At 63.0% G+C, this 24,545-nt stretch overlaps 1 protein-coding gene and 1 long non-coding RNA gene across 17 annotated transcripts in view; one reads left to right on the top strand and one right to left on the bottom strand.

Moving 5' to 3' along the window:
* The window catches only part of Micall2 (MICAL like 2), a 22,586-nt gene extending 2,965 nt beyond the window's left edge, over positions 1 to 19,621 (bottom strand). For 8 of the 16 annotated variants that reach the window (XM_015502054.2, XM_048785352.1, XM_048785354.1 and 5 more), the window contains exons 1-17: positions 19,305 to 19,621; positions 12,841 to 12,889; positions 11,204 to 11,345; positions 10,159 to 10,346; positions 9,250 to 9,365; positions 7,838 to 8,632; positions 6,151 to 6,413; positions 5,141 to 5,234; positions 4,268 to 4,428; positions 3,773 to 3,928; positions 3,245 to 3,309; positions 3,017 to 3,140; positions 2,769 to 2,859; positions 2,600 to 2,673; positions 1,894 to 2,008; positions 922 to 977; positions 189 to 651 (exon numbers count right to left, since the gene is read on the bottom strand). In XM_015502054.2, the coding sequence (XP_015357540.1) occupies positions 575 to 651; positions 922 to 977; positions 1,894 to 2,008; positions 2,600 to 2,673; positions 2,769 to 2,859; positions 3,017 to 3,140; positions 3,245 to 3,309; positions 3,773 to 3,928; positions 4,268 to 4,428; positions 5,141 to 5,234; positions 6,151 to 6,413; positions 7,838 to 8,632; positions 9,250 to 9,365; positions 10,159 to 10,346; positions 11,204 to 11,345; positions 12,841 to 12,889; positions 19,305 to 19,447 (2,709 nt within the window). In that variant the 5' untranslated portion in view covers positions 19,448 to 19,621 and the 3' untranslated portion in view covers positions 189 to 574. Of the gene's footprint in view, positions 1 to 188; positions 652 to 921; positions 978 to 1,893; positions 2,009 to 2,599; positions 2,674 to 2,768; positions 2,860 to 3,016; positions 3,141 to 3,244; positions 3,310 to 3,772; positions 3,929 to 4,267; positions 4,429 to 5,140; positions 5,235 to 6,150; positions 6,414 to 7,837; positions 8,633 to 9,249; positions 9,366 to 10,158; positions 10,347 to 11,203; positions 11,346 to 12,840; positions 12,890 to 15,121; positions 15,209 to 15,271; positions 16,904 to 17,093; positions 17,468 to 19,304 lie in introns of those variants that run through there. The other 8 variants (XM_048785358.1, XM_015502057.2, XM_048785360.1 and 5 more) reach the window with 8 other exon arrangements.
* Positions 1 to 24,058, top strand: part of LOC125611182 — a 30,629-nt gene extending 6,571 nt beyond the window's left edge. The window contains exons 2-3 of the long non-coding RNA XR_007341325.1: positions 11,070 to 11,523; positions 24,047 to 24,058. This is a non-coding gene — a long non-coding RNA (uncharacterized LOC125611182). The remainder of the gene's footprint in view (positions 1 to 11,069; positions 11,524 to 24,046) is intronic.
* The last annotated feature ends 487 nt before the right edge of the window (positions 24,059 to 24,545 follow it).

Genomic DNA, 24,545 nt, shown 5'->3' with positions numbered 1-24,545 from the left:
CGCCCCGCCCCCCCACGAAGTTCCTGTCCAGCCTCTCCATGCAGCCAGGAGGCAGAGCACCCTTCTCAGTGAGCGCAGGCAAGGCCCAGAGAGGGTCAGCTGCTACTCAAGGCCACAGAGCTCATCCCCTCTGGGTAGAGCTGGACTGAGGTAGGGCCCCTGGGCCTGGTGCTGGGCCCCCAGCTCACCTAAGGAATGTGGAGGAGGACATCAGGGACATCCGTCAGTTTCTTTTTTTGGTACCAGGGCTTGAACTCAGGGGCACTGGACCACTGAGCCACCTCCCCAGCCCTGTTTTGTATTTTAATTAGAGACAGGGTCTCACTGAGTTACTTAGAGCCTCGCTTTTTGCTGAGGCTGGTTTTGAACTTGCGATCCTGCTGCCTCAGCCTCCCATGTCTCTGGGATGACAGGCGTGCGCCACTGCGCCCAGCTAGTTTATTTTTTGAAGGCACGAGGAAAGGGAGGCACAGGCCCTGTGGCCAGAGTGCCCCTCCAGTCAGTCCCTCCTGCAGCCTAGATGCAAGGTCTGGGCCAAGGTCCAGGGAGGCTCTTGCAGCCCCTGCCGGGCAGCTCACTCAGGGGGACCAGTCTTGCTCTTAGGGGACCAGATCTTAGGAAAGCGGAACTTGGACTTTTTCCTCTGGAGACCTGAGGAGAAGAAGGAGAGTGAGGTTGTGCTCCATGCTGGCCGCTGCCCACACGAGTCCCTGTGGGAAGTCCTTCCCTCCCACCCACCAGGGTCTTCCAGGGCCCAGAGGAGAACTGCACCCCATCCTCAGCGTGCCCACCCCACTGAGCACGGTGAAAGCCCCGGCCAGTGCCCCACACAGATCCCCAGCCATCAGCCGCTCAGCTCCCTGGGGAGTCGGCCTGGACCCAGCCCCCAGTCCCGGCAGCCCCTGCGCCCACACTGCTGACCTGAGGTGCCCAGCTTCTGGATCATGTTCTGTAGCATCTGGTCTTCCTCTTGCTCCCTGGAACACAGATGGGGTGGCCATGAGGGGACAGGCCCTGGACAGGGCAGGGGAGGCACACTGTCTCTGGTCCCCTCCTACCAGAGCCCTGGCCCCACCTGACTGGGGCCACCTGCTTTCTTCAGACCAAGAGGCCGGAGCTTGACGCCCCTCTCCCCACCAGGTGGACCCCTGCCCTCTCCAGGCCTAGCCCCTTAATAGTGACCTGGGACAGCAGGGGACTTGAGCTGACCACACCAGTGATCTAGGGCAGAGGGGCCCTGGGCTGACCACACCAGTGACCTGGGATGGCAGGGGCCCTAGGCTGACCCCAACTTTGACACAGGGACAGCAGGGGGCCCTGGGAAGGTGCCTTCAGGCTCCCTCATGGGCTCAGCCTGGGCTGCTGACCCTGTGTGGACCGGACAAGGCCCTCATCTGGGACATGAGACAGGAAAGGTCCTTGGGGACAGCCCCGAGGCCACACGACCCAGCGCTGTTGCCAGAAGACACACGGCTGTGAAAATTCACATCAAAAACAAAACTTCAGATCCAGCTCCCAACTGCGCAGGCCACAGGACAAGCGACCAATGACCACGCGGCCAGGGGCTCATGAGGGACAGCTCTGGTAAGGGGACATTTCCCTCACGGCAGAAAGTTCCTCTGGACAACGCTGACCCTGAAGGCCGGGGACCTGGGGCAGGAAGGAGCTCTGTGGCCAGGAACTGAGGCGGTGGCCTGGGAGGCCTGTGTGGCGTGAGGGGCCCGCGTGAGGGACGCGCCTGAGGGACGCGCCTGAGCGCACAGGCCTCCCTCCTCCCTGGGGGGGCAGAAGGTGCACAGTGAGGGCAGCCTGGCTGGGAAGGGCCTGGCACTCGGGGGGCGACGCTCCCCGGCCCCTCAGCCCTGCCCTCCCCTGGGCACATCCTGCCCTCACCGGAGCCGGTCCTCGTCGAGGAAGTCCACGATGTCACTGCGGTCATTCACCGTGTTCACATACTGGCTCAGCAGCTCCTGCTCCCGCTGCTGGTCCTGGGGTGACTTCAGAGCCTCTGCAAGGACAGCCGGTCAGAGGCATCCCCACCCCGCTGGGGGACAGTGTCACCTGCCCAGCTGTGGGCTTCTTCCCTTGAGGGAAGGTGGGTGCTAAGCCCCCAAGCAGGCTCCAGGCCAGCGAGTGGGAGAAGGGACCGACCAGTCTGCATGCTGGACCCTGTCCCTTGAGCCTCCTCCCCCAGTGCTGGCCACAGTGGGACACAGAGGCAGGCGCAGGCCACAGCCACGGCAAGGACAGGGAGGGCACTCATGGCCGCTGGGGGACGCACCTCACCACTGCCCTCTTTTTGTCCACACCAGCTGTGAAGGGTGCCATGTGGCCGCGTTTGGGGAGGATGGAAGCCAGGCGCAGAGCCAAGCGACGTGGCCAAGGACACACGGCCAGGAAGGGAAGGACAGGGGACTCAAAGCCAGCCCTGCCTGCTCGGGCCCCTTCGCAACACCACCGGCCTCCCACGGGGGCAGCAGGGCGGCTTGGGGAGCCCACACCCCTCCTGCCGGCCTGGGGCTGAGGCCTCCCACCCCTGCTGGCCCGCGCCCTGGGGCCCCCAGGCTGGCCTTCCTGGCAGGAGGGACACAGGACGCACCGGGCTTGGCCATCAGCCGTCGCAGTTCACCCTCGAGGTCCAGCTGCTGCTCCTCCAGGCGCTGGTCCTTGGACCTGCCGGACACAGAGGTCTGAGGCCTGGCCTGACCTGGCTGCCCCACCGGCGCCTTCTGGGACAGGCCCCTGGCCCCGGGCTGCGGGACGCTCACTTGTACATCAGCTCCGACTCCAGCCTCAGCAGCAGCTGCTTCTCGTGGATGAGCTGGAACCAGTCCACCATGAGGCCGTCCTCCGTGTCATCTGGGGACAGAAGCTGGCTGCACACGGAGGGACTGCCGGCTCCCAGCCCCCGCCCAGCACAAGGGGTCTCCGTCTGGTTCAGGTCCCAGGGCCAGGACATTCCCCAGGGGAGAGCTGGCCGCCAGGCGGGCAGTCAGGAGGGACGGGGCCCGCTCACCTCCCTCTGCTGCCCGCAGACGCTGTTCCAGCTCCACGCCCCTGAGCTCCAGGGTGTCCAGCTGCCTCTCGATGTCCTGCACCTGCCTCTGGATCTCCTCTTGGGGGATGTAGTCAGGGTGCAGCTAGGGACCGAGGGAGGGAGGGGGACAGTTGGGTGCAGCTAAGGACCAAGTGCAGTGGGGGACGTGGGGTCCAGGCTCCAGGCCACCACTGAGAGTCTACTCACCCTGACGGGGGAGGTCACCTTCTTGCCGGGCTGAGAGGGCACACCGGCCGGGCCCAAGGGCCTCCCTAGAGAAGGGGCAGGCTGAACTCCTGGGCCATAGGGCACCAGACCCAGGGAGACCTGGACGTGGCCTGGACTGGTCTGACCCAGGGCTGCTAGGCCCACCTCCTGGATGTCCCCTGCATCACTTGCTACCCAGCTGCCTGCCCCAGCCACAGGTACCTGGGCAGTCCCTGCTGGTGCCCAAAGGTCAAGAGCTCGCACAGGCCAACCCAGAACCCATCCCGCCATGTCCCCACCTTCCTCTGGATCAGCAGTGACAGACACACCCCTCTAGCACCCCTGGCCACCCCAGACTCTCAGGCTGCCAGGACAGTGCTGCCACCCTATTCACAAAAAAGACTTGGTCCTCCAGGCCGCCTCGGCCCAGTGAGCTCCTACACATCCTCCAGAGCCCCAGGAAGCGTGTCCTCCCCAGGAAGCCTCCTTGGTCTACACCCCAAATAGGAGCACGGCTCTGGGGCTGACCTGGTTTGCCCCCAGGATGGGGCTTCTCCTCCTTCCAGCTCCCAGCCAGGGCTTCCTGCCCAGAGGGCTCCGACTGCAGCCAGTCAGCAGAAACATCAAGATTGGCAGGGATGGCCAGTCTCCTGCGGTGGACGAGGGTGGGGGAGGGGGGAGGGGCTGCCCGCAGGCAGGGGACAGAGCCACGTGTCAGGCCAGAAGGCCGCCACTCCTGAGCCACCAGGAGCACTGACATCACAACACCCTGGGCCCCTCCGAAAGACACAGAGACCTTCAAGACCCTCACATGCTGCCCAGACTGGCCAAGTCCACCCACAGAGGGCAGCATCCTAACACGCACGCACTCCCCACACCTGAGCTGTGCACCCAAGTCCCATCTAGAACACACACGCGCCCGTGCCTGCCCTCCTCCAGCTGAGGACACCATTGCCCTTCCTGCCACAGTCCACGGACCCCACCCCCCAAGCGCCTGGAGCCCCGGGGTCCCTCTGGCATTACCTGAGATGCCAGACCTGGGGCTGACTGGTCTTGGTGTCCCCTCAGGCCGCACAGGGGTCAGGGTGATGCAGACACCCCCAGTGGAGTTGCCTGAGACCTTCCTAAGGGCCTCTCCCACCCTCAGCTCTGTCGGGATCCGCGGCTCCCTCAGATCCAAAGACCTGGGCAGAAGGCTCAGGGTCAGCCACCGCCCCATCAGCGCAGGCCTGGGCCCCTGGGAGAGCCTCCCAAAGGACAGGCGGACAGGAGAGAGGCAGGAAGCCTGGAGAGAGGGCGCCTGGAATGTTCTGGGTGATCACCTGCCTCCCAGCTCAAGACCCCTCGGGGCACACTCACCTGTGAAACCCCCCAGACGTGAGCACAGGCTCAGGTAGTCACGGGTGACCAGACACGAGCCCAGGACCCTGTGTGCACGTGCACGTGAGCTGCCATGTCCAGGAGTGGACATCTGCCCCGCTGCCTGATATCTGGGATGTGTCCCCATGTCATTCTGCTGGTGGGAGTTATTCTATGACACTCAAGATGGCATGAGTTGTCCCCTGTCACTCAGCGGGTGTAAGCCAGCTGGTGTGAACAGACCCCTGTCACTCAGCTGGTGTGAGTTGTTCCCTGTCACTCAACTGGTGTGAGTGGTCTCTGTCACTCAGGTGGTGTGAAATGGTGCCTGTCATTTGTCTGGTGTGAGTTGGCTTTTGCTACGTACACCTGAGGGGCACAAGTGACGTGTGTTTGTTGGTGCCATGGTGCGTGCATCTGCTGGCGTGTGCCCTCAAGTACCTTGGCCCAGACCCTGTGCCCACTCGGTCCCACGCTGCAGACACCGGGCACAGGAGCGGGTCCAGGCAGGCTGAGCCCCGCCCACCAGCCCCTCACCTGCTAGCGGGGGTCTTCTTGTCCACAGGCTTCAGGCGGGCCCTCCATTCTTCTGGCCTGTCCTCCTGGCCTTCCTGGGGACTGGCACCTGGGACTGGGCAGACGAAGGGGGTCAAGGGCCAAGGAGACAATTCATAAGAGGGGTCTGCCCTGTCCTGGGAACACAGGGCCTCCCCCTCCTGTCTTCCTGCAGCCACCCACCCTCCAAGGCCCCCAGAGCCACCGGGCATTCAGGAAGAGCCCTGGGCTGGAATCTAGAAGTGGGGCTCCAGCCTGGCCACCCCGAGCCTCGCCTCCTCTTCTGTCATCGGGGCATGGGTGTGTGGGGGGAGCCCTGGTCGCTCATGTGCCCATGGAAGGGAACAGCTGAGCTGAGCTGTCCATCTATCGGCTCTCCTGGCTCTGACCTGATGGTGGCTTTATCAGGGGGGCTCGGCCAAAGGGATGGAAAGATCCAGAAAAACAATTTGCACAGTGCAATCCGAAAGCTCTGAGCCTGCCTGATGGTGGCACAGGAACCTCCGAGATCCACCCAGATGTCTGGAAAACGCTCCGGGACCAGAGTCTCACGGCCCTGAGACAGGAAGCAGTGCGTGTCCCCGAGCCTCCAGGAAGGGCTGGGCCTGGGGCAGCAGATCTTCATGGGGGACATTATGACAGGTGCGAGCCTCACACTAGGGACAGAGCCGGCACTGGGCACCACCCAGAATCACGACTGAGGACAGAAGCATAGGGACTGGGCTGGGCACCAGCAAGGAGAGGCAGACACTGGGTGGCACATGGTGACAGATAGTGAGGCCCTGCAGACACGTGTCACAGCCACATGGGAGCAAGCAAGGACCCAGGGGAGCTATGAGGCTGGTGTCACAAGAGAATCACAGGGTCCAGGAGCAAGAGCAAGGGCCGGGCTGTGCAACAGCAGAAACACAGGATGCAGCTCAGGGAGAAGGGCAGGGGGTCCAGCAGCCCTCACCCCTCGACTCCGCACCCCACATTAAAAAGGCTCTTACCCTTTGCAGGTGGGGCCTCCGGCTTCGGCCTAGAGACAGCACTTGTCCAGCTGACCCCAGAGGATACGGTCAAGTTCCTTCTGCCAGCCTGGGGCGATGGCCTTGACGTGCTGCCTACACTCAGTGGGGGAGGCAGCTCCGTCCTTGAAGGGGGGCTACGAGCCTGGGGAGCCGCTGAATGTGAGGCTCGGGCTGCGGGAATCGCTTGTGGCCCTTCAGTTTGGGGATGGGGATTGCAGGCAGGAGTGGTGACTGGGGACGGCCTGTGGGTAAGAGATTAGGCCTCAGGCAGGGGAGGATCCAGGATCCTCTCTCAGTGTCCCAGGCAGAAGCTGCACAGCCTCTCCCAAAGCTAATTCCCAGCGTCCACCCCCGAGAGCACAGTCCACCCGGCAAAGGATGGGCCACAGGCATCGATTTCTGGCACTCGTATACATTGGTGGCTGATCTGCCACTAAAGCCAGCATTGGCTGAGATTGAAAATGTTCCCAAACACACCCCACATGGAGGCCAGGACCCAGGAGCACCAGGGACTGCCCTGTGGAGGCCCTGCCCAGAGCCACGGCTGGCCTGGGCTGCCCAGCTGCACACTCAGAGCTGCGTGGGCCAGAGGGGCACAAGGCCTTCACACGGGCTGCATGGCCTGGGGCCACCGTGCCCTGCCTCGGACGCAGACACATGCAGGAAGCCCAGGCTGCTGGCATGCAGAGCCCAGGGTGGGGACACAGGCACCTCCCCCGAGCCTGGATCTCCATTCCGCTGAGGTGTCCCCAGGAAAGGCAGGTGGACCCACCCTCCTCCCATCCCCGTGACCACCCTGGGAGTCTGGGCACCAGTGTGGGCTGCAACCAAGCAGGTCTAGGCCAAAAATGCATAAAGGGGTCACACAGGCGGCAGGCACAGCATGTCACCAGCTGGGAGGGGTCTCCTTACTCGCTGGGAGACTGTGCTGGGTGGAGTTCACGTCCAAAAGGGACGCTCAGAGTGGGACCTTATGTGCACAAAGGGCCTTGTGGATGTGGTCACATTACGATATGGTCTGGCGGGAGTGGGGTCCTTTGAGAGACAGAGGAGACATGTGGGCAGGATGGAGAGATGTGGCCGCAGGCCAAGGCACACCGAGAGCCTCCTGCACCCAAAGACCAGAGGCTCCTGCCCTGGGGCCTCCCGGGGACCACAGCCTGCCGACAGCCCAAAGCCAGACTGCTGGCCTCCAGGACAGAGAGGACACTTGTGCCATTAAAGCTGCCCAGTGAGCAACTCCAGACACTAACAGTGACCGTCCACATTCTGCCATCTGCTCAAGGTCCTGGGGAAGGCACTGCACATGCGCCAGTCAGACGGCCAGTTCAGACCGGCCAGTGGGACACCCTGGACCCAACCTGTTTTCTCATCTACAAAGGTGCAGGGTCCTCTGAACCGACCTGTGTGTGTCCCACAGCAGACGCTGGTGGCAATGTCATCGCATGGAAGACCCTGAGCATGTGCCAATGACAGCCCATCACCAAGCCCAGCCGCTCCTGGAATTCTCTCCCCATTTCCCAGAAGAGAAAACTGAGGCTGGGGAATGCAGCTGTTGTGATCACAAGGCCAGGAAGGGCGGGGCCCAGAACCCCCAGCGGCCCTCCAACCCCTCTGGCCTCCGTGGACAGCAGTGACTGTGCCCTAGGTCCCCTCCTCCACCTACCTGCTGGGTGCCTGGGTGCCAGCCTGCTCCAGCCCCGGGAGGGCCTTCCTGAGGAAGCTCAGGGCCTGCTCTCTGCAGCTGTCCCAGGGAGAGGCATCTGCTGCAGCGGGGCCCTTGCTTGCTGGGCCACTGCTGGGGGACACTGGCGTCTGGAGGAACTTCTCCCGGGCCTGCTGGGTCCTGGAGGCCGAGGGGGTCCAGGCTGGAGCGTCCGCTGTGCCTGGGGACCCTGAGCTCGAAAGCAGCTTGGTCTGGGCTGATGCCACTTGGGGGCTTCCCCGGCCTTGTGGTGTGGCAGGACGAAGGTCCGGGGCACTTGGGGACACAGTAGGACGCGAGCTGGCTGCCACTGCACCCTGAGCAGGAGACGACCACCCCACTGGGGAGCTGTTTGTCACACATGTGCTGACTTTGCCGTCCACAGAGGAGGTCACTCGGCTCGTGGACAGCCTGGGCCCCGCTGGGCTCCTCCCATGGATGGGAGCGGAGGTGGCTGGAGGGTCCCGTGCAGCGGGAACAAAACCTTTGGCAGTCGCATTGCCTATTACAGGCCCCTGGGCCACTGGCCTGGCCTTTGGGGCTGCCTCTCTCAGCCCATTTGTCTCCTGGGCCTTCTGTGGGGCACTGGGGGGCCAGGCGTGCCCAGGGACGGCCCCCGTTTGTCTGGAGGTTGGGCCTGGCAACGTGGGCTGTGCAGAGGCAGCTCTGGGGAGGTGGCTGGTACAGACGAAGACGCCCGGCTCCCCTGTGGCTCGGTAGGCCCCTGAGTGCAGTGTGTTGGAACACTGCTGGCACCTGCAGGAGAAGGTCACAGAGGCTCTGATCACTCCTTCAGCTGCTCACTGTTCATGCTTTCCCAAGAGCACACACAGATGTACTCCACATGTCTACACATGAGGTCACTGAGTCATTCAACAAACCCTCTTCTCATGTCCGTAACCACCGTGAGTCATAGGCTCCACTGAGAATCTCCCTGGGGGCGTGTGGGAGCCCCAGAGAGTGTTCCTGTCAGCGCACACACAAGCCACCCTATGCCCCACTTTGGGGGCTGACCCATCCCCAGTCTTGCAGATGGAGGCCCCTGGGGCTTGCCTGCTGGGAATCCCTAGCCTGAGAGCCACAGGGTGGCTGCAGAGGGCGCTGTCAACGGCCACATGGCAGAAAGCCCCAGTGTGAAGGTCTGCGAGGGTCTAGGGAGATGGAGTCAGCCTGTCTGCAAGGGCAGTCAAAGGGTATCTCCCAGGGGACACCGGGGGACTACATCAGACCCTGGGTGCCCAGGAGCAGTTGGGCGCCTCTGGCCACCAGGCACTGATGAGACTGAGCAGGAGGATGTGGCCGGGTGGGAGGGACAGGAGCCAGGGAGGTGTGGGAGGAGGGCGGTGCACACCTGGGCACGGGGCAGGGCCCACCTGAAGCAGCTCCGGTGGTACAGCCGCCCGTCAGCCAGGTGCCGCTGCACCAGGTGCACGTGCTTGCCGCAGACCCCACAGGTGCTGCTGACCGAGCTTCCTGCCACCGCGGGGCCCTGGGAAGGTGCAGGAGCTGCTGAGCCTCGGCCGAATCTCTCCAGGCTCCCGACTCAGCCAGGGCACGTTTACCCTCCCGTCCCTGCGCCAGCTGCCCCTGGCATCTGGAGATGCCATTTACAGAGCAGAAAGGGAAGCCCCCTGAAGAGCGGCTAGCAAGGGGCCTGTCAAGGATCCAAGTTCAGGGCCTCCAGCCCAGCCCTGGGAGGGAGCGGACGCCTGGCTTCAGTGGTCCTGGGGAAGAGACAGGGACCAGGGGACAGACCAGACCAGTCCCTCCTTTTCCCAGCTGGGGCACAGGGGTCCAAGCCCATTTCCAGTATGTGGGGCTCCAGCTCTTCAGAGCCCGAGGGATCACCCAGGGACAGCAGGGGGCGCCCAAACCCATCCCTCGGCTCCACCTTTGGGAGTGGAGCCCATTCACACAGCCCAGCTGGCCTGGGAATGAAGGGCCAGCCGGGGCCCCTCCCATCCCCGCAGGGAAGTGAGAAGCCTGTGTGAGCCCAGAAAGGTCTGGATTTGGACTCTGCTCCACCTGCATGGCCTCTCTGGGCCTCAGTTTACCTGTCTGTATAATGGGGGTGATCATCTCAGCTGTGCAGACTTAAAGGAGTCGGGGAGGGGGCCGGCGAGGGACAGGAAGCCAGCCCCAGGAGGTGCCACATATACAGCAGCAGCTGTCCATGCTCTGGACCCCGGGGAGCCGCCCCCCACGGGCCTTGTGGTTTTGGGCCACACACAGCCCCACAAGCGCTGGCGGGAAACCAGAGGGAGGCCTGGTTGGGTGCTTACAGTCTTTGGGGATGGGGCCTCGGAGCCCCCGTCCTTCCTCTGGACCACGGGGTTTGTCCTAGCAGGAGAGAGTGGTGTCCCCCGGGCTGGGGCATGCGCGGGCAGCTTGGCCGGCTGGCATGGGGCCTTCCCAGAAGGTTCCTCTTCGGAGTCTGACGAGGGCCTCTTCACCCCAGCCATGCCCCCAACTGACACGAGACACACAGGGGTCAGGGGTTCCCAGCAGCTGCCACCCTGGCTCTGAAAGGTCCTGGGTCCCCCCAGAGGCTCTGGTGTCCAGCACAGGGCTGGGTGCCAGGGAGGAGTGGGGTGGACCTCCTGGGGCCCTGGCTGGGTGGGGTGGCCTGGGGTACATTCTTCCCAGGACAGCCTGGCCCACACCCCGTCCCCACTGAGAGCTCAATTTGGGGTCAGGCAAAAGGGACTTTTCTTTTCTCCACCAGGCAGGGCTGGCCCTGGGCCCAGAGCAATTCCGGGGATTTCTGGAGCCTAGAGGAGGAATGTGGGGGCGAAGGACGGAGCAGCGCCACATGTGAAGGGCCGGGGAAAGGCCCGGCCTGCCACCCTGTCTGGGCCAGCCCAGCCTCCCCAGGCCCCGGAGTCGGGACGACACGGGGGGGTCTGATGGGCACAGGGGTCTGAATGGGCAGAGTGGCCCGGGGTGGAGGACAAACTGGGAACAGGGGTGAGCAGGAGCCACGCCACCCCCCCAGCACAGCAGTTGGGGACTGGGGGACCCAGGGCGCTCCACTGGGACAAGCCCACAGTCTCTTTAGAGGAAATCACAGCCTCGGGGGCCCCACACCATGTGACCCCCCAGAAAGGCCTCCTCCCTGTGTCAGGGCAATAACACAGCCCCCCACCCAATGTGGGACAATGTGGGATGTCAGGACACTGGGGGGCTGGGACAGCCACATGGCTACAGCATAAATGGATCTGGTGGCCCCAAGAAGGGCATCCCAAGGAGACCCAGGGAGAGCCCAGGCCCGACCAGGCCTTGGTCTCCTTCCTGCGGCCAGGCCCAGGCCAGGGGGCAGGGACTCACTGGGGGAGCGGCCGTGGAAATAGTTGTAGTACTGGGACACGTAGGTCAGGATGCTCAGCCGGTCAGGCACTTTCAGGGCCACCATGTCCTCGGCGTCCAGCAAGGCTGGGATACCCAGCTGCTCCTCAGCCACACGGAAGGCCTGGAAGGTGGGCAGGGGTCAGCAGGAAGCCGGCCAAGAGAGCCCCTGTCCTTGGCCCCAGTCCACCCGGGAGCCAAGGCCCAAGCAAGGCAGGACACAGGCTTTGAGCCCAGAAAGCCCTGCCCGCCTGGGAGACCGGGGGCTCTGCCCGCCCACCTGGGTAAGGGACCAGGACTTGGTGGGCTGTGCTGGAGGACCTCACATCTTCCTGGAGCCTCCCCTGAGCGCCTTGTGGCCCCTCGGCCCTGTGACGCCAGACCCTGTCCAGTCAGGGAGGAGCCTCTCTGTGGGCACGGCCAACACCCATCCGGGGCCTCCAGGGCCAAGAAGGGACACAAGAGCAGCCTGTGTCCTAGCAGCCTGAACCATGGGGAGGAGACATTTGAGGCTAAGAAACTGGACTGGGGAGGGCCGGGAAATGTGCATTGTAGAGCACCTGCAGCATACTGAACAGGGCCAATCTTAGCTTCAGTGCCACCCTGGCCGGCTCTGCAGCGTCCACTGCCTCCCTCCAGCAGACAACCCCCCAGGGGCTGTCCCCAAGCACCTGCTGACTGCCACCCCGAACTCCTGGGCTCACTTGGAAATCAAGTCCCCCAGGCGTGGCCGCAGGTGGCTCCCACCCCCAGGGCCAGCACCAATCCACCAAAGGTGGCCGCACAAAAGCTCCTCTGGGCTCACAGGCCTCACTTAGTCCAGGCCAGGGCCCCAGACAGGAGGGCTCTGTCTACCCTGATGATCCACCCACAGGCCCCAGACCCTGTCCCCGGCCGCCCTGTGTGGCAGGCTCCATCTGCCACTGCCTACACGACCCCCATGCAAACCCCAAACAGGGCGCCTGCCCCTCGCAGACCTGCTGCCCAGTGAGGGCGTCCTGCTGCCCTCAAACCCGAGGCTCCCATCTCCTCTGACCCCTCCTCCAAACAGGCCAGGATCCAGTCCCATCCGCGGCCACCACCATGGGCCATCCCTGCCCCTCCTCAGCAGCCCACAGGAGCAGCTCCCAGCTCATCTCCCGGGGTCCCATCTGGCTGGGAGGGGAGGCCCAGGTCCTCCCCACACCCTGCTCAGCCTGCCCGCCCAGCCAGGCACCCTCCAGCTCAGGGCCTTTGCCCCTCTGGCCCCTTGCCTTGGGACGCCCTTCCTGCTGACCTCCACGAGGCCTACCCAGGACCACCAAGCCTGGCCCTCCCACAGTCTCCTGGGACCCCTCTCCATCTTGGGTGGCTGGACCAGGTCCCCTTCAGGGAAGGATGCTCCCTGGCCACTCCCTGCCCCCTGACCACCCTACTGAGGAAGAGAGAGGACCAGAGAGGTTGGGCTCCAAGATCAGAGGCCACTCCTAGAATGCCGGGTCACCCAGCGGAGGGCTGGCCACTGAGCTGGACAGCTATGTCGGGCCCTCAGGGGACCCGTGCAGCCAGGGGAAGACTGGCTGGGGTCAGGACCAGCTTTGAGGCTGGGCTGGGAGGGCAGGACCAGGTGGGGGACTCACCAGTTTGTTGTTCTCATATATGTTCTCCTTCCGGAGGGCACTGAAGTTTCTGGAAGATTGGAAAAAAAAAAAAAAAAACTCGTATCCAAAGCAGCTCAGAGTCCGGAGGGCAGGGGCCAGCGGGGCTTCCCCAGATGCAGAAGCCAAGGCCAGGAGAGGGGCAGGAACAGACAGGCTCCAGAGCAGAGAGAACTTGGGGCTGCAGGGGGCACCAAGCTGGGCTACCGGCCTGCTTTGGCCAGTGAAGCTACCCAGCACCTACGATACTGCTGCCACCCCTCACCTGGGCAGACAGCCCAGGATGGTCTTTACAGCTCAGCCTTCACCTCCAGTCCCTGGGGAGGCTGAGCCCTTTGCCACCACTCCTGCCCCAATCAGAGGTGGCAGAAGACAGGACCAGAGAGGCAAAGCCACCAGCCCAGGGCAGCCCAGCCAAAAACACAGCTCAGAATAAGGTCGCTTCCAATACCAAGTTCAGTGACATGGTGACATGGTGAGCCAGAGAGGACAATGTTCTCAAGGACAGAAAGATGGGGTGGACATGAGAGGTCCCAGGGCCAGGGACCGAGACAAGAGAGGGATGGAAAGTCAGGAGGCCAGGCTGCCACACTGCCCGCCTGTCAGTCCCATCATTTGCTCCTGTTTTCACGAGAGGGGTGCCGTTGTGTTCTCCACCAACACCTGCTCTCCCCACCCTCGCCTGTCCTACAGAGTGGACCCTGGGCATGTCTGCATCTCACAGATGAGGAAACTGGACACAGAGAGGCTGCAGGACATGCTCAGATCACACAGCAGGAGGTGGGAGGTGGACCAAGCCACGGCTCCAGAGTCTAGGTGCTCCCTCTTCCAGGATGGAGTGGCGTGACCAAGTGCCCACCAGGCGCTCCAACTCTTCCAGGGAGGGCAGACCCTCAGGAATGAGGCCATCAGAGCCCTTCCTGCCTCCTGGAGGCAAGGCCCTGGCCAGCCTGGACACAGGCACACCTCTGGCCAACTCCAGGACTGCACGCGCCCTCCCCAACATGCCCAGGACCACACACCACGGCCCACCCCACGCCTGGGGGACACTCTGAGCCGGGGTGATCTGGTTAAACTGTGACCCGTCCAGTGGCTGTCAGTGACCACTGTCAGGAGCTGCATTGTTCCAGAAGCCTCCTGGCACATGAGAGAGGCTCAGGCCCCACACCTGACCTGCAAGGCCTCCTCGCTGGGGCCCTCAGCTCCCCTGGCCCCAAGAAGACAAGAGCCGTGTAACAGCAAGGCTGTCAGGTCAGGTGGAGGAGAGGAGGCGCTGGTCACCTGGGGCCACCTGGCTGGGACAGCCTGTCTTCCAGCCCAGTCGGCAGCAGAGGTCAGGCCCTGCTAACCCTCAGAGAGCCAGGCTGTGCCCATTGTTCGGATGAGCAAGCGGGCCAGGCAGGCCGCGGGCCACCCACACCACAGGGTCCCAGCCAGCCATCAATCTGCCCAGCGCTGGGGAGGCCTCCAGCCCTTGTGGCGAGGACCACCCCCCAGGTGATGCGTCCCAGATGTCAAGACCACCCACGAGCACAGGGGCTTTCGGTGAGGAGACGGCTGGACAGATGACAGCAGGAGGGGGGGTTTCAGCACCTGCAAGGCTGGGTGGCCTCTGTCCAGTCTGCCTGGGCACTGTCCACGGGGTCCATCCCCACCCAGTGGGCCCCAAGCATGTCCAGGAGCATGTGGGTGGAGGCCCAGCTCCCCAGGTCCACCCTGCCCGCTTCTCTTCAGCATCTGGGGACAGAAGCCCGGTCCCCCCTCCCCCCACATTCCCTTGGAAGTCAAGTCTTCTCCAGATCCCCAGGTCACTGCAAAGGGCAGGCCTGGAGTCCAGCACAGAGGCCACTCACTGTGGGGCAGGCGGGAGAACTATTTGTTTAGTCTCCAAACAAAGCAGGAGGCCACTAGCCCTCTGCATTTGCCTTCATCTACCAGGGCCCAGGCTCCCTCCTGCAGGGCCATCTTGTCTCCCCGACCCAGAGTGAGCGTCCACAGCTCCAGGCAGGTCAGGCACTCCAGGGTCCCTACGATGGGACTGGCACTCTGAGCAGGGCACAAGGCACAGGTCCACGTCCAGGCTGCTTCCTGCCTGTGTCTCACTGAGGCCTGAGCTCACTCTCTCAGCGCAAGTGCAGGTGGCGTCACCTTAGTCCCTAAGGGGCTGAACTGAGAGGCCAGTGCACTGGCGGAAACCCCCAGAGTGGGAACCCCACCCATCCCTCCAGGAAGTCCACATGGCCAGGACCCATGGGGAGGACACCTGACGTCACGAGCTGAATTGTTTCCTCCAAAAAAGTTATGTGGGCGTGCAAACCCCGGGGACATCCAAACACGACCTCACTTGGGGACAGTGTCTTGACAAAGGTGGTCGCATCAACCCTCATCATTTAAAGTCAGGTTTTTCTGGTACCTGGACCCCAGGGCCAGGTATACAGTTGGTGCTCTATTCATGCTTGCTGATGAAGGAGTCCACTCGTGTCTGCAGAGTAGGGGTTCCACGGCCATCGTCGGTTCTTTGAACACTGGCAGGACAGATGAGTCCGCGGGGCCTACAGTGGCCAGTCACGTGTGTCTGCCAACTATGCCCAGTGTGTGCCCAGCCTGGCCAGATCAAGGCACAACCCTGCCTCCCGCAGGCCACCAAGGCCCCACAGAGTGTTAAGTTCAACCAGGGAAGGCGATGGCTCCCACTCCGGCACCCGAGGGCAGGGCTTCTGGGAATGTCAACCCCCTTTCCCGCTCCCAGATGGCAGGTCCCATGTTTCCCAGGACAAATGCAGCCATGCAGGGTGGACAGGGAGGGAAAGATCCCGGCTGTGTGTCTTCCAGAAACCTCCAGCACATCTGGAGTTAATCCTACCAGGATGGGGGCAGAGGGAGACAGACAGACAGACGGAGAGGCCCCCACCTCGCGGGATCCAGAAACAAAAACCCAGAGAGACACCGAGACAAACAGCACTGGGCGGCAGCGGGGCTGGGCCTCAGGGCCAGCGCTGGCCAGGGCTGCCCCCAGGGGCGGGAGCCATTCTGAAGAGCCCGGGCAGGAAGGCAGCAGCAGGGGCTTGGGCAGCAGGCCCTCAGGCCTGGAACAGAAGGCCTCTGTCCCCAGGCAGCTTCCTGTGACCACAGGGCCTGTGTGGGAGGGGGAGGAGGTCACCCAGCCACGATAGCCACCCCCGCGCGCCCGCGCCCGGGAGGGAGAGAGGGCAGCCTCTCAAGCTTCCAGGCAGGGCCTCCCATGTGAGTGAGAGGCCTGGGGACCCTGCCACAGGCGAGTTAGAGCCTTGGGGACCCTGGGGGAGTCCCGCCAGACAGGGTGCCACCACCCAAGGGCTCTGCAAGGTTTGGTCAGTCACCCGCTGCTTCTGGCCTCAGCCACCGGCCTCCAGAGCTGGAGAGGCTTGGAGAATGTTCAGGCCACCCCGCCACATGACTGAGGCTGGGGAGGGGGTATCTGCACAACCCCAGGGCCCCCCAAGTTCTGAAAATGGACCCTGCATCCTTGATCCCCAGAGGAGGGCTGTAGGGTTTCCTGACCACCGGAAGGGCCCCTGGGCAGGTGCGGGGTGGCTGCCCACTCCCTCCACCCAGCTCCCGCCTGCCTCAGAGAGCCCAAGGGTGGTTCCTGGTCAGGCCCAGAAGGGGAAGGGGTCCGGGGTCACCCTGCAGCACTGCCAGCCCTGACAGGTTCACTTCTCAGGCTTGGGGAGGGTGGGGCTGTTTGCTCTGGGTGGCTCTGGAGTCACCTGGCAGCTGGCAGCTGTGGCTCATGGTAGAAACAGACCCTGTCTGCACGCACCCTAGAGAGCTGCCTGCAGAGACTCTATAGCTCTGGGGCACTCGGGGCAGCTGACTGGACAGGGAGCCGCCCCACTTGCCTGTTTCCGGATCCGCAAGTGGAGATTCACACACACCTTCCGGTGGGAGGAGCAGGGATACAGTTCAGGTGAACTCCCCCAACCTGCCGGGCATAACCAGGAGCCGGGTGCCCCACCTGGGCTGGCTCAGTGCCCTATACTTGCTCCCTCACAGCTGTTCTCCCCTGAGGGCCAAAGGAAACATGCTCAGCATGCAGCAGGAAGGACTGAGGTCAGACAAAAGGAAGACCTTCCTGGTGGCAAAGCTAGGGATATGAAGACAGGATGTCCACCTTCCTGCTACCAGAGGGTCTTCATGTAAGGAGAAGAAGACAGGAGTACTGGGGGCTGGGTCCCACCAGACCAAGGTCTCACCCGAACTCTGACTTCAGGGCTCCCCCAAGAACCTGTCCTTCACAAGTTGCCTCCTTTCCTGGTAGCTACTGGGGACAGAAAGATCAGCTTAGGGTTTCACTGTGCTTCGCCCCAGGCATCTCTGGCCCAGAGGCATGGCCAGGCAAGGCAGGAGACAGGGACAGGCATGTGCTCCCCCCTCTGGTGTCCCATTAGCCAATAGCCACCAACCCTGTTGTAACCCACGTCTGTGTAACAAAGAGCCACAAACTGAGGAGCGCACTTCCTCAGTCCAGGGGGCTAGAAGCCCAACCTCAAGGCCAGGCCAGGCCTGCTGGCTCCAGCACCCCTGGGCTCGTAGCCCCACCACGCCTTATCTGTCTCTTCGGCTCTTCCTCTCCTCCAGCTCCTGCTCCTGCCCACAGGCAGCTGCTGGGCCCCCACTACATCCACAGCACCCCGGGTGTGCGCTCTTGCCCGTGAGGCTCCAGCTATGGCCAACATCCACCTCACAGGGCACCAAGCATAGGGGCTACCGCAGTGAATAAGAATACCCCCACCGCTGCAAGTGACAGACCAGTGGGGACAGACAGCAAGCAAGCCAGCAGTGCACAAGTCGCTGCACCCAGCCTCCTCTGCCTGTGGTGGCCTCCACTCTCTGAAGTCACTTTAAGCCTTGAGTCATTGGCCTGCTCACTGCTCGACTCTGGGACTAGGACGGCGGGGCTCACTGTATTTGGGGACTTTACACAATGCTGGGTACACCACAGGTGCTCAGCAGCCATCAGTTAAATGAATAGGTATGTGGTGTCTGCTTGTGCACATGCGTGTACATAATCACGTGCACACCTCTGTTCCATGTGGGCACTGTGTGCTGGGCCAGGGGCACAAGCACATCGAGCCTCTGACCCCAGAGAGCTGGGAGCAGAAGCTCTCCAGGGTCAGAAAAGCCCCAGATACCCAGTGACACCCATCCAAGGCTGCAGGGCCAGCAAACGGTAGCCCATCTTCCCTCCACTTGAAGGCTTCAGGACTTGCCCCCTAGCCCATCTGGGCTGCCTGGGTGAGTCTCCAGCCAGCTTTACCCTGGACCCCCAGTGGGGCTCAGCCTGCAGCCTCCCCACTCCAGGTCCCTCTCCCAGCCACCATGCCCGTGGCCCACTGGCCATCAAAGCTCAGCCTCAGGCTCTCCACACCGTGGAAACATCTCCACCTCCAAGGGCAATGAGGCTCATGCCTGGGCAGGGAGCAGAGGCTGCAACGTGCCCCACAGAGATCCCCTGGGCAGCTCCACAAAAGTACATCACAACCTTGGGCAGGAGCCACAGCCTCTTGCTCAAGACTCCCAGCTTCCTGGGGAAAGCAAAGCTTGATACAGGGGAAGAGCAGGGTGCCAGCCCTGGCTCAGCCTGTGTGCTGTGTGACCTGGCAAGGGCCCACCTCCCTCCGCCTCAGTTTCCCTGTGTGCACAGCAGGGAGCCTGAGGCCGGGTCCAGAAGGTGCTGCCTCTGGCCTCAGCCAGCCCCCAAGACCTCCCTGGCAAACACACCCACACCCCAGCCCTGGTCCGGCCATTCAGCCAAAGAGCATTTGCTGAGTGAATAACTGATGGAACAGATTCAGCGAGGGCCAAGATCCAACAGCAAGGCAGGGCCAGACTCCCAGCCACCCATGCCAAGACCCTCCTGGGAGAGAGGGCCTGCCCACCTCCTGTAGTTCCCAGGAACAGGGACCCAGTCTCCTCATGTCCCCATCACCCCAGGATGCAGAGGCCTGCCAACAGGATGTGGGGTCTCAGGGCTTTCTGCTCTGATTGCCCCTCTGGGTAGTGATGCTGGACTGTATTCCCAAGAGCCTGAGCAGGCTGGGGACAGGGGCAGCACCTGCACTAGATGCCTGGAAGGGCCAGGGACTTGTTGCAGACCCCAGGGGAGTATCCAGTCCCAGAGGGCCCAAAGGGGTAGCTCTGCTGGGTCTTTCCCAGGGAGGGGGGTGGCGAATGGGGCCCAGGACACTGCCCTGAGTCACCACTGACTAAGCCGGCGGCTGTTCTGGCCGTGGCCCAGCTGCCCTTGATGGACGGCGCACTGAGGCCGCTGGGTGCAGCCTCGGCGGGGGTGGGCTGTGCTGTGGATGCCTGCCCTTCCCAGTCCCAGGTGGCCCATCTCCGGGGCATGCCCTTGAGTTCTGACTCCCCCCGCCTTGCCCCAGCCCAGGGCAAGCCTCACTCACATGAGGTCAGGTCTGTGGCGGTGCAGGATGGCGCAGAAGGCCAGGCCGTCGCGGAACGACGTGGTCATGTTGGTGATGTTCACGTCGCGGTACCCCTCGCACTGCTGCCGGCACCACTGCTGCAGCGCTTTGATGGCGGCCATGCGGTCGGCGGGTGCTCCCCACGCGGGCTTGGCCCGCTCGGCCCGCCGGCGGAAACACACCGAAGGGACGCGCGGACCGGCTGGCCCGCACGCAAGCAGCCGCAGGGATAAGGAGCCGTGGCCACCACCGCCGCCGCTGCCGGACCCTGAGCCCGCGTGCCGCCGCCTGTTCCGCCCCCGGAGGCCCCGCCCCCAAGGGCCAAGTACCCCGAGGGCCCGCCCCGATAGGCCTCGCCCCCGGCAGGCCACGCCTCCTGTCGGTCCCGTCCCGGCAAGCCACACCTTTGGTCAACCCCCACTCCCGTACTGGCTCCGGCCGGGCCTCCCGCTCCGCCCCTAGGCAGACCACGCCCACTGAGGCCCCGCCCCGCCGGCCCTAACCCTGGACGCCGGAGGTGGGGGGAGGGGAGGGGCAGCTCCAGGTTTAGGATCCCGCGGCGGCTGCCTACAGAGGCTTCGGGTTTTCCTTTCAAGGCCCCACTTCCCACCGTCCTTCTGCCACTCTCCAGAAGGAAGGACAGTGGGCCAATGGAGAAACTGAGGCTGGAGCCGACCCAGCTTCCTGGGGAGCAGGAGACGCCTTGTTCCAGGGTGTTCGAAGTACTTCCCGCCTGGTTTCTCCACTCCCCGTGCATGCCCGCCGAGATGCCAGGCGAGGGGTCAGAAGACAGGCTGGCGGGGTGGGAACATCCCCAGGGCCCACCTTTCCTGTTTCTAGGGCTAGAGATGCCCGTTTCCCATTTTGAGCCTCTTTGACACCAGTAATTAAGGAAAGTGCCTCTTGGGCTTAGGGCTTACCCCACCTGCTGCTCTCCACGTTCTTCAGACCCTGTGAACCGGACTAACCCAAGAAATGCGAGATGACCCACTCGCTTGGCTGCCCCAGGGCTTGTTCAAGCCTGAGGCAGGAAGGTGTTTTCCCGAAACTGACCCCTGGCAGGGAGCCAGGGCAGCTTCTCTGGGTCCACTGGAAGGAGCAGAAACAGGTCTTCCAACCCCAAGCCACACAAGGGCTCTGAGCAGGCACCTAGGTGGGGACCGCCTCCTGCCCAGCTGTGTGAAGCCCATGTGGATGGTGAGTTCCCCGTCCCAGGGGCATGCAAGCAGGTGCAGAACAGGGGTCCCCCACTGTCACCCCAGATAGTCATCCTGACCCTTGCCCTCCAAAGTTGCTGACCCACCAGGGATTTCCCAGGAGGAGACAAGGGCAACACTGTGCCACCCAGGGCTGTTCCTGGAACTGGGTTTTCTCGACCCTGAGGGCAGCGGTCAGGAGAACCTGAAAAGCTGGTAAGGAAGGAGCAACCACGAAGTGTGTGCAGATAAGGCGTGGGCTGGGTGAAGGGCCGAGAAGGTGGTGGCCAGCGCTCTCTGGAAAACTGTCTCACAGGTCCCCACGATACTCGATACTCAGCCTCCAGAGCTTCCTCTGATGACTGAGTTGGGAGGCAGCATTAGTGGCAGTTCCCTGGGGCCACCAAAGATGTCCCTACCAGCACCTCACACAGCATATCTTTCCACGGTCCCCAAGCCAGGAGCCAGGACACTCCCAATCTGGTCCCCCTGGCCCTTGCCCAGCACTGCCACCCCTACAGTGAAGACCACCACATCCTGCCCCTCGACTGGGCCAGCTCCCTGGGGCCCAGCAGCCCAAGCACTCTTTCTAGCAGCTTCTTTCCTACCTGGTGGCCCTCTGAATAAAGTCCATACTTTATCAGGCCTCACTTGGTCCTGCCAGGCCCTGCTTATCAGGGCCCCACCCTGGCCACACCTTGGGTGCTCCACTCTGACTCTGAGCCTCTGCCATTACTGTGCTGGGCTCCGCACTCCTCCAAGACCCCAGCCCCTGAAGGCTTTCAGGTACCACTGTGCTCCTCCTTGGTCCCAGGTCCTCATCTGGCCTTGTGCACCCCCAAGGCTGATCTGAGTTCTGCATTCCCACTGTGTCCTATGCTCTGTGCCACCTCCCTGCTGGGTCTCCTTGTCTGTCTGCAAAGATCAAAGGCCCTCCTCCCAAGGGATCCCAGAACCAGGCATACAGTAGGCACTCAATGAATGCAGATCATGTGCTCACACTTGAGCCTGGGGATGAGAAACAGGTATCAGCTATGTGAGCAAGACAGGCGCTGGGGTGTGGGCTCCAGACACCAAAGTCTCAAGAAAGTTGCTGCTTCCAGCCTGCAGCCGGGGCTAGGGGATAGATAGATACACAGACCCCACGCCAGAGAGAACAAGGCGACATAGACAGAGCGAGCAAGAGACAGGGGCAGCGCTGAGAGAAGTTATAAGAATTGTCTCCTGAGCAAAGCAATCCTTATCTGTTGTAGAAGATTCAGAAAACACGCCAAGCTAAGAGGAGGAGGACAAGTCCAGTTGGTGTGCTTGTGACACTCACTGAAGTGTTTGACATAAAGATGAAATAAGGTCACCCGCCCATGGCCTGTGGCAGCAAGTCCAAAGTCCTCTGTTGAGTGTCACGTACCCCGCAGGCTTTCCAGCACCTGCACGTGGCAGTTTTTGCAAAATGTGGCCACCAGGCTGGGTGACCTGCTCTTTCTCCAGCCTGTGACTTAAAGGCTGGAGAAGGAGCAGGCAGGCGCGTGATGCAGTGGCAGGTCTCTGTGGCCAGGCAGGGGAAGCAGTTGGAGGACTGCAGGCGTGGGAGGGAGGAGCACAGAGGCCATTCACGCCCTGAGCACTCTGGAGGCCTCGTTCTGCTGCCCCTGGAGCTGTGCAGTGCACAACAGGCACCACCGTCCGCTCATCCCTGGCCACCTGAAAAAGAATACACTGGGGGAGGCTGAGCCTCGCCTCTCACCCAGCCTCATTGGAGGTGCCTCCTCAGGTGTCCTCTCCCAGCTCGGTCCTCCCTGGCCCCACCACTCCTTTGGCCGGGTCTCAGTGCTCTGCAGACCCCACCCTTTCCCAGGCTCATTCCAGCACATGAAAGTGCCCTGTCAGCCACCCGCCTCACTCAGTCCAGAGCCAGGACCCCAGGGGGTGCCATGTGCCCACCAGGCCACCCTCTCTTCCTCCCTGGCTGTTGCCACCCTCCATTCATCCCACTCAAATCAGCAGCCTCCTTGGGGACCCCAGAGATGTCCACACACACCCCTTGTCCTTGCATGGGCTTGTGGCTCTGCCTCCCCTCCCCCCTGCAGCACTCCTGAACTCCTGAACACGGGTGCCAGGCCCTCCTGTCACTCAGCCTGGACCCCCACACAGACCACTCCCACCAGCCTCCCATCTGACCAAAGCAGAAAACTTGTCACCTCCCAGACCTGCTCCCCCTCCACACTCACTGTCGCATTCCTCCTCCCCATGTCCTGGATCTTGTTCCAGACAGGTCCCCGCCCCCACCACGTCCACCAACCCACTCTGGCCAAGGGTGCCCTGCTTCATGCTGCCATCAACCTGTGGTTCTGGGCCAGATCTGAACAGTGTCTCCTCCTGTGGGACCCCACCCCGGGTCCCCTCTGCATCCTGGACTTCCACCCTCTGTTACTCTCCCTCCCTGGGCAACCACATGGCACTAAATTCACACCCTTGTGACAGATCCCAAGTGTCCACTCCTGGCCTTTCCGAGTGGCTCTTGTGCCCAGCACCTCCCTCACGGCTCCTGTGTGCCTCCAGCTCAACTTCTCCCAAACTGAACTTTTAACTCTGGGCCCCAAACTGCCCACCACAGCCCCACGCACAGCCCCACGCACTGCCCCACGCACTGCCCACTGGCCGCTCACCTCCTGGCCCTGTCCTGCCTATGTCCAATCCAGGGAGGTCGGGAACTCGACCTTCAGGACACCTCCTGGGCCTGCACACCGCACGCCACCTCCTTGCCAGCCTTGTCCCTACCCCATGTTCTCTGCCTGGATCTCTCCAGGAAGCTTCTCAAATGGCCTAGCTTCTGCCTGGCCCACCGTCCAGCCTCAACACAACTCAACCAGGCAGTGAGGCCGGGTCCCTTGCTCAGATTGCAAGAGCACAGTCCTGGCACTGCCACTAGTCCTGGGCTCCCTGGCACCTCCTTCTGCGCTCCCACCTTGAGCCTTCCTCCTGGCCACTGCCCAGGAGGCCCCTTGTCCCCAGTACCTGCCTGCTCGCCCCACCCCCTTCAGCTTCCACTCAAGTACCCCTCCTGAGGCCTTTCCCCAGCCCCTGGTCCTCACGACCCCTCCTGCTCTGCATCATCTGACACTCAGGAAAGCCCTGTGAGGTCAGGACTGTCAGCCGATCCCTGCTGTGTCCCCAACAGCCAGCAAAGCACCATGCACAGAGCAGGTGATCAGCGAAAGCGTGGACAGCCAAGCCCCCACGCAGAGCTCACAGTCTGGTAGGGGAGATGGGAGCGAATGACCTGATTTGGGGTTTTCTCCTTCTCCAGGCAACCCTGTAGGCGGGGAAAGCCCCACCTCCTAGCCGATGTGAAGCACCTAGATGTGTGGCACCTAGGTGGTGGACCTTGTGCAGGCCAGAGGGCTTGGGATGTCTTTCCAGGGCGGGAGACATGAGGACTGAGACCCAGAAGATAAACAGGGGAGGGACAGGACAGTACCCCAGCCTCTACCCTCTTCACCTTCCTCATTGTGGCTGGCGAGACAGAGGTTCCTGGAGGGGCAGAGGCCTCCTGTCCAGCCAGGCAGGAGCCCTGGTCAGCGTGGAGGAGGGCTGGGGAGCCCTACTGTGGGCAGGACTTCCAGGCCAGACAGCTTCGGCCTCCACATGCCCCTCTCAGAGGTGATGCAGGGGCCTCCCGGGAAGGAGGGAATCGCAACTCGTCACTGGCAGGACAGGGCTAGAAGCATCGCTCATCTCCGCAGCAGCCCTGGCCCACCCACCCACCGCTCTGCTCCCGGAGGGGGAGGGGGCTCCAGTGGGGTGGGGCGCGGTGGGGCAGGGCCTGCAGAGTGACCCCAACGAGCCCAGTGGGGCGGTGACCACACACGTGCAAGTGCAGTGGGCCTGGCAGCACCTGGGTCCACGGAAGAGGGCGGACAGAGGGGTGTGAGAGGAAGTCCCCCGTGGGCAGCACTTTCTGTGGGACCTCTCAGAGCCCCCATTTCCCAATGAGCCCCAGGAGGCAGCTCTGCTGCACAGTGGT

The sequence above is a fragment of the Marmota marmota genome, unplaced genomic scaffold, assembly GCF_001458135.2.
Source record: "Marmota marmota marmota unplaced genomic scaffold, marMar, whole genome shotgun sequence".
NCBI lineage: Eukaryota > Metazoa > Chordata > Mammalia > Rodentia > Sciuridae > Marmota > Marmota marmota.
This window is presented reverse-complemented; position numbering and strand designations above follow the sequence as displayed.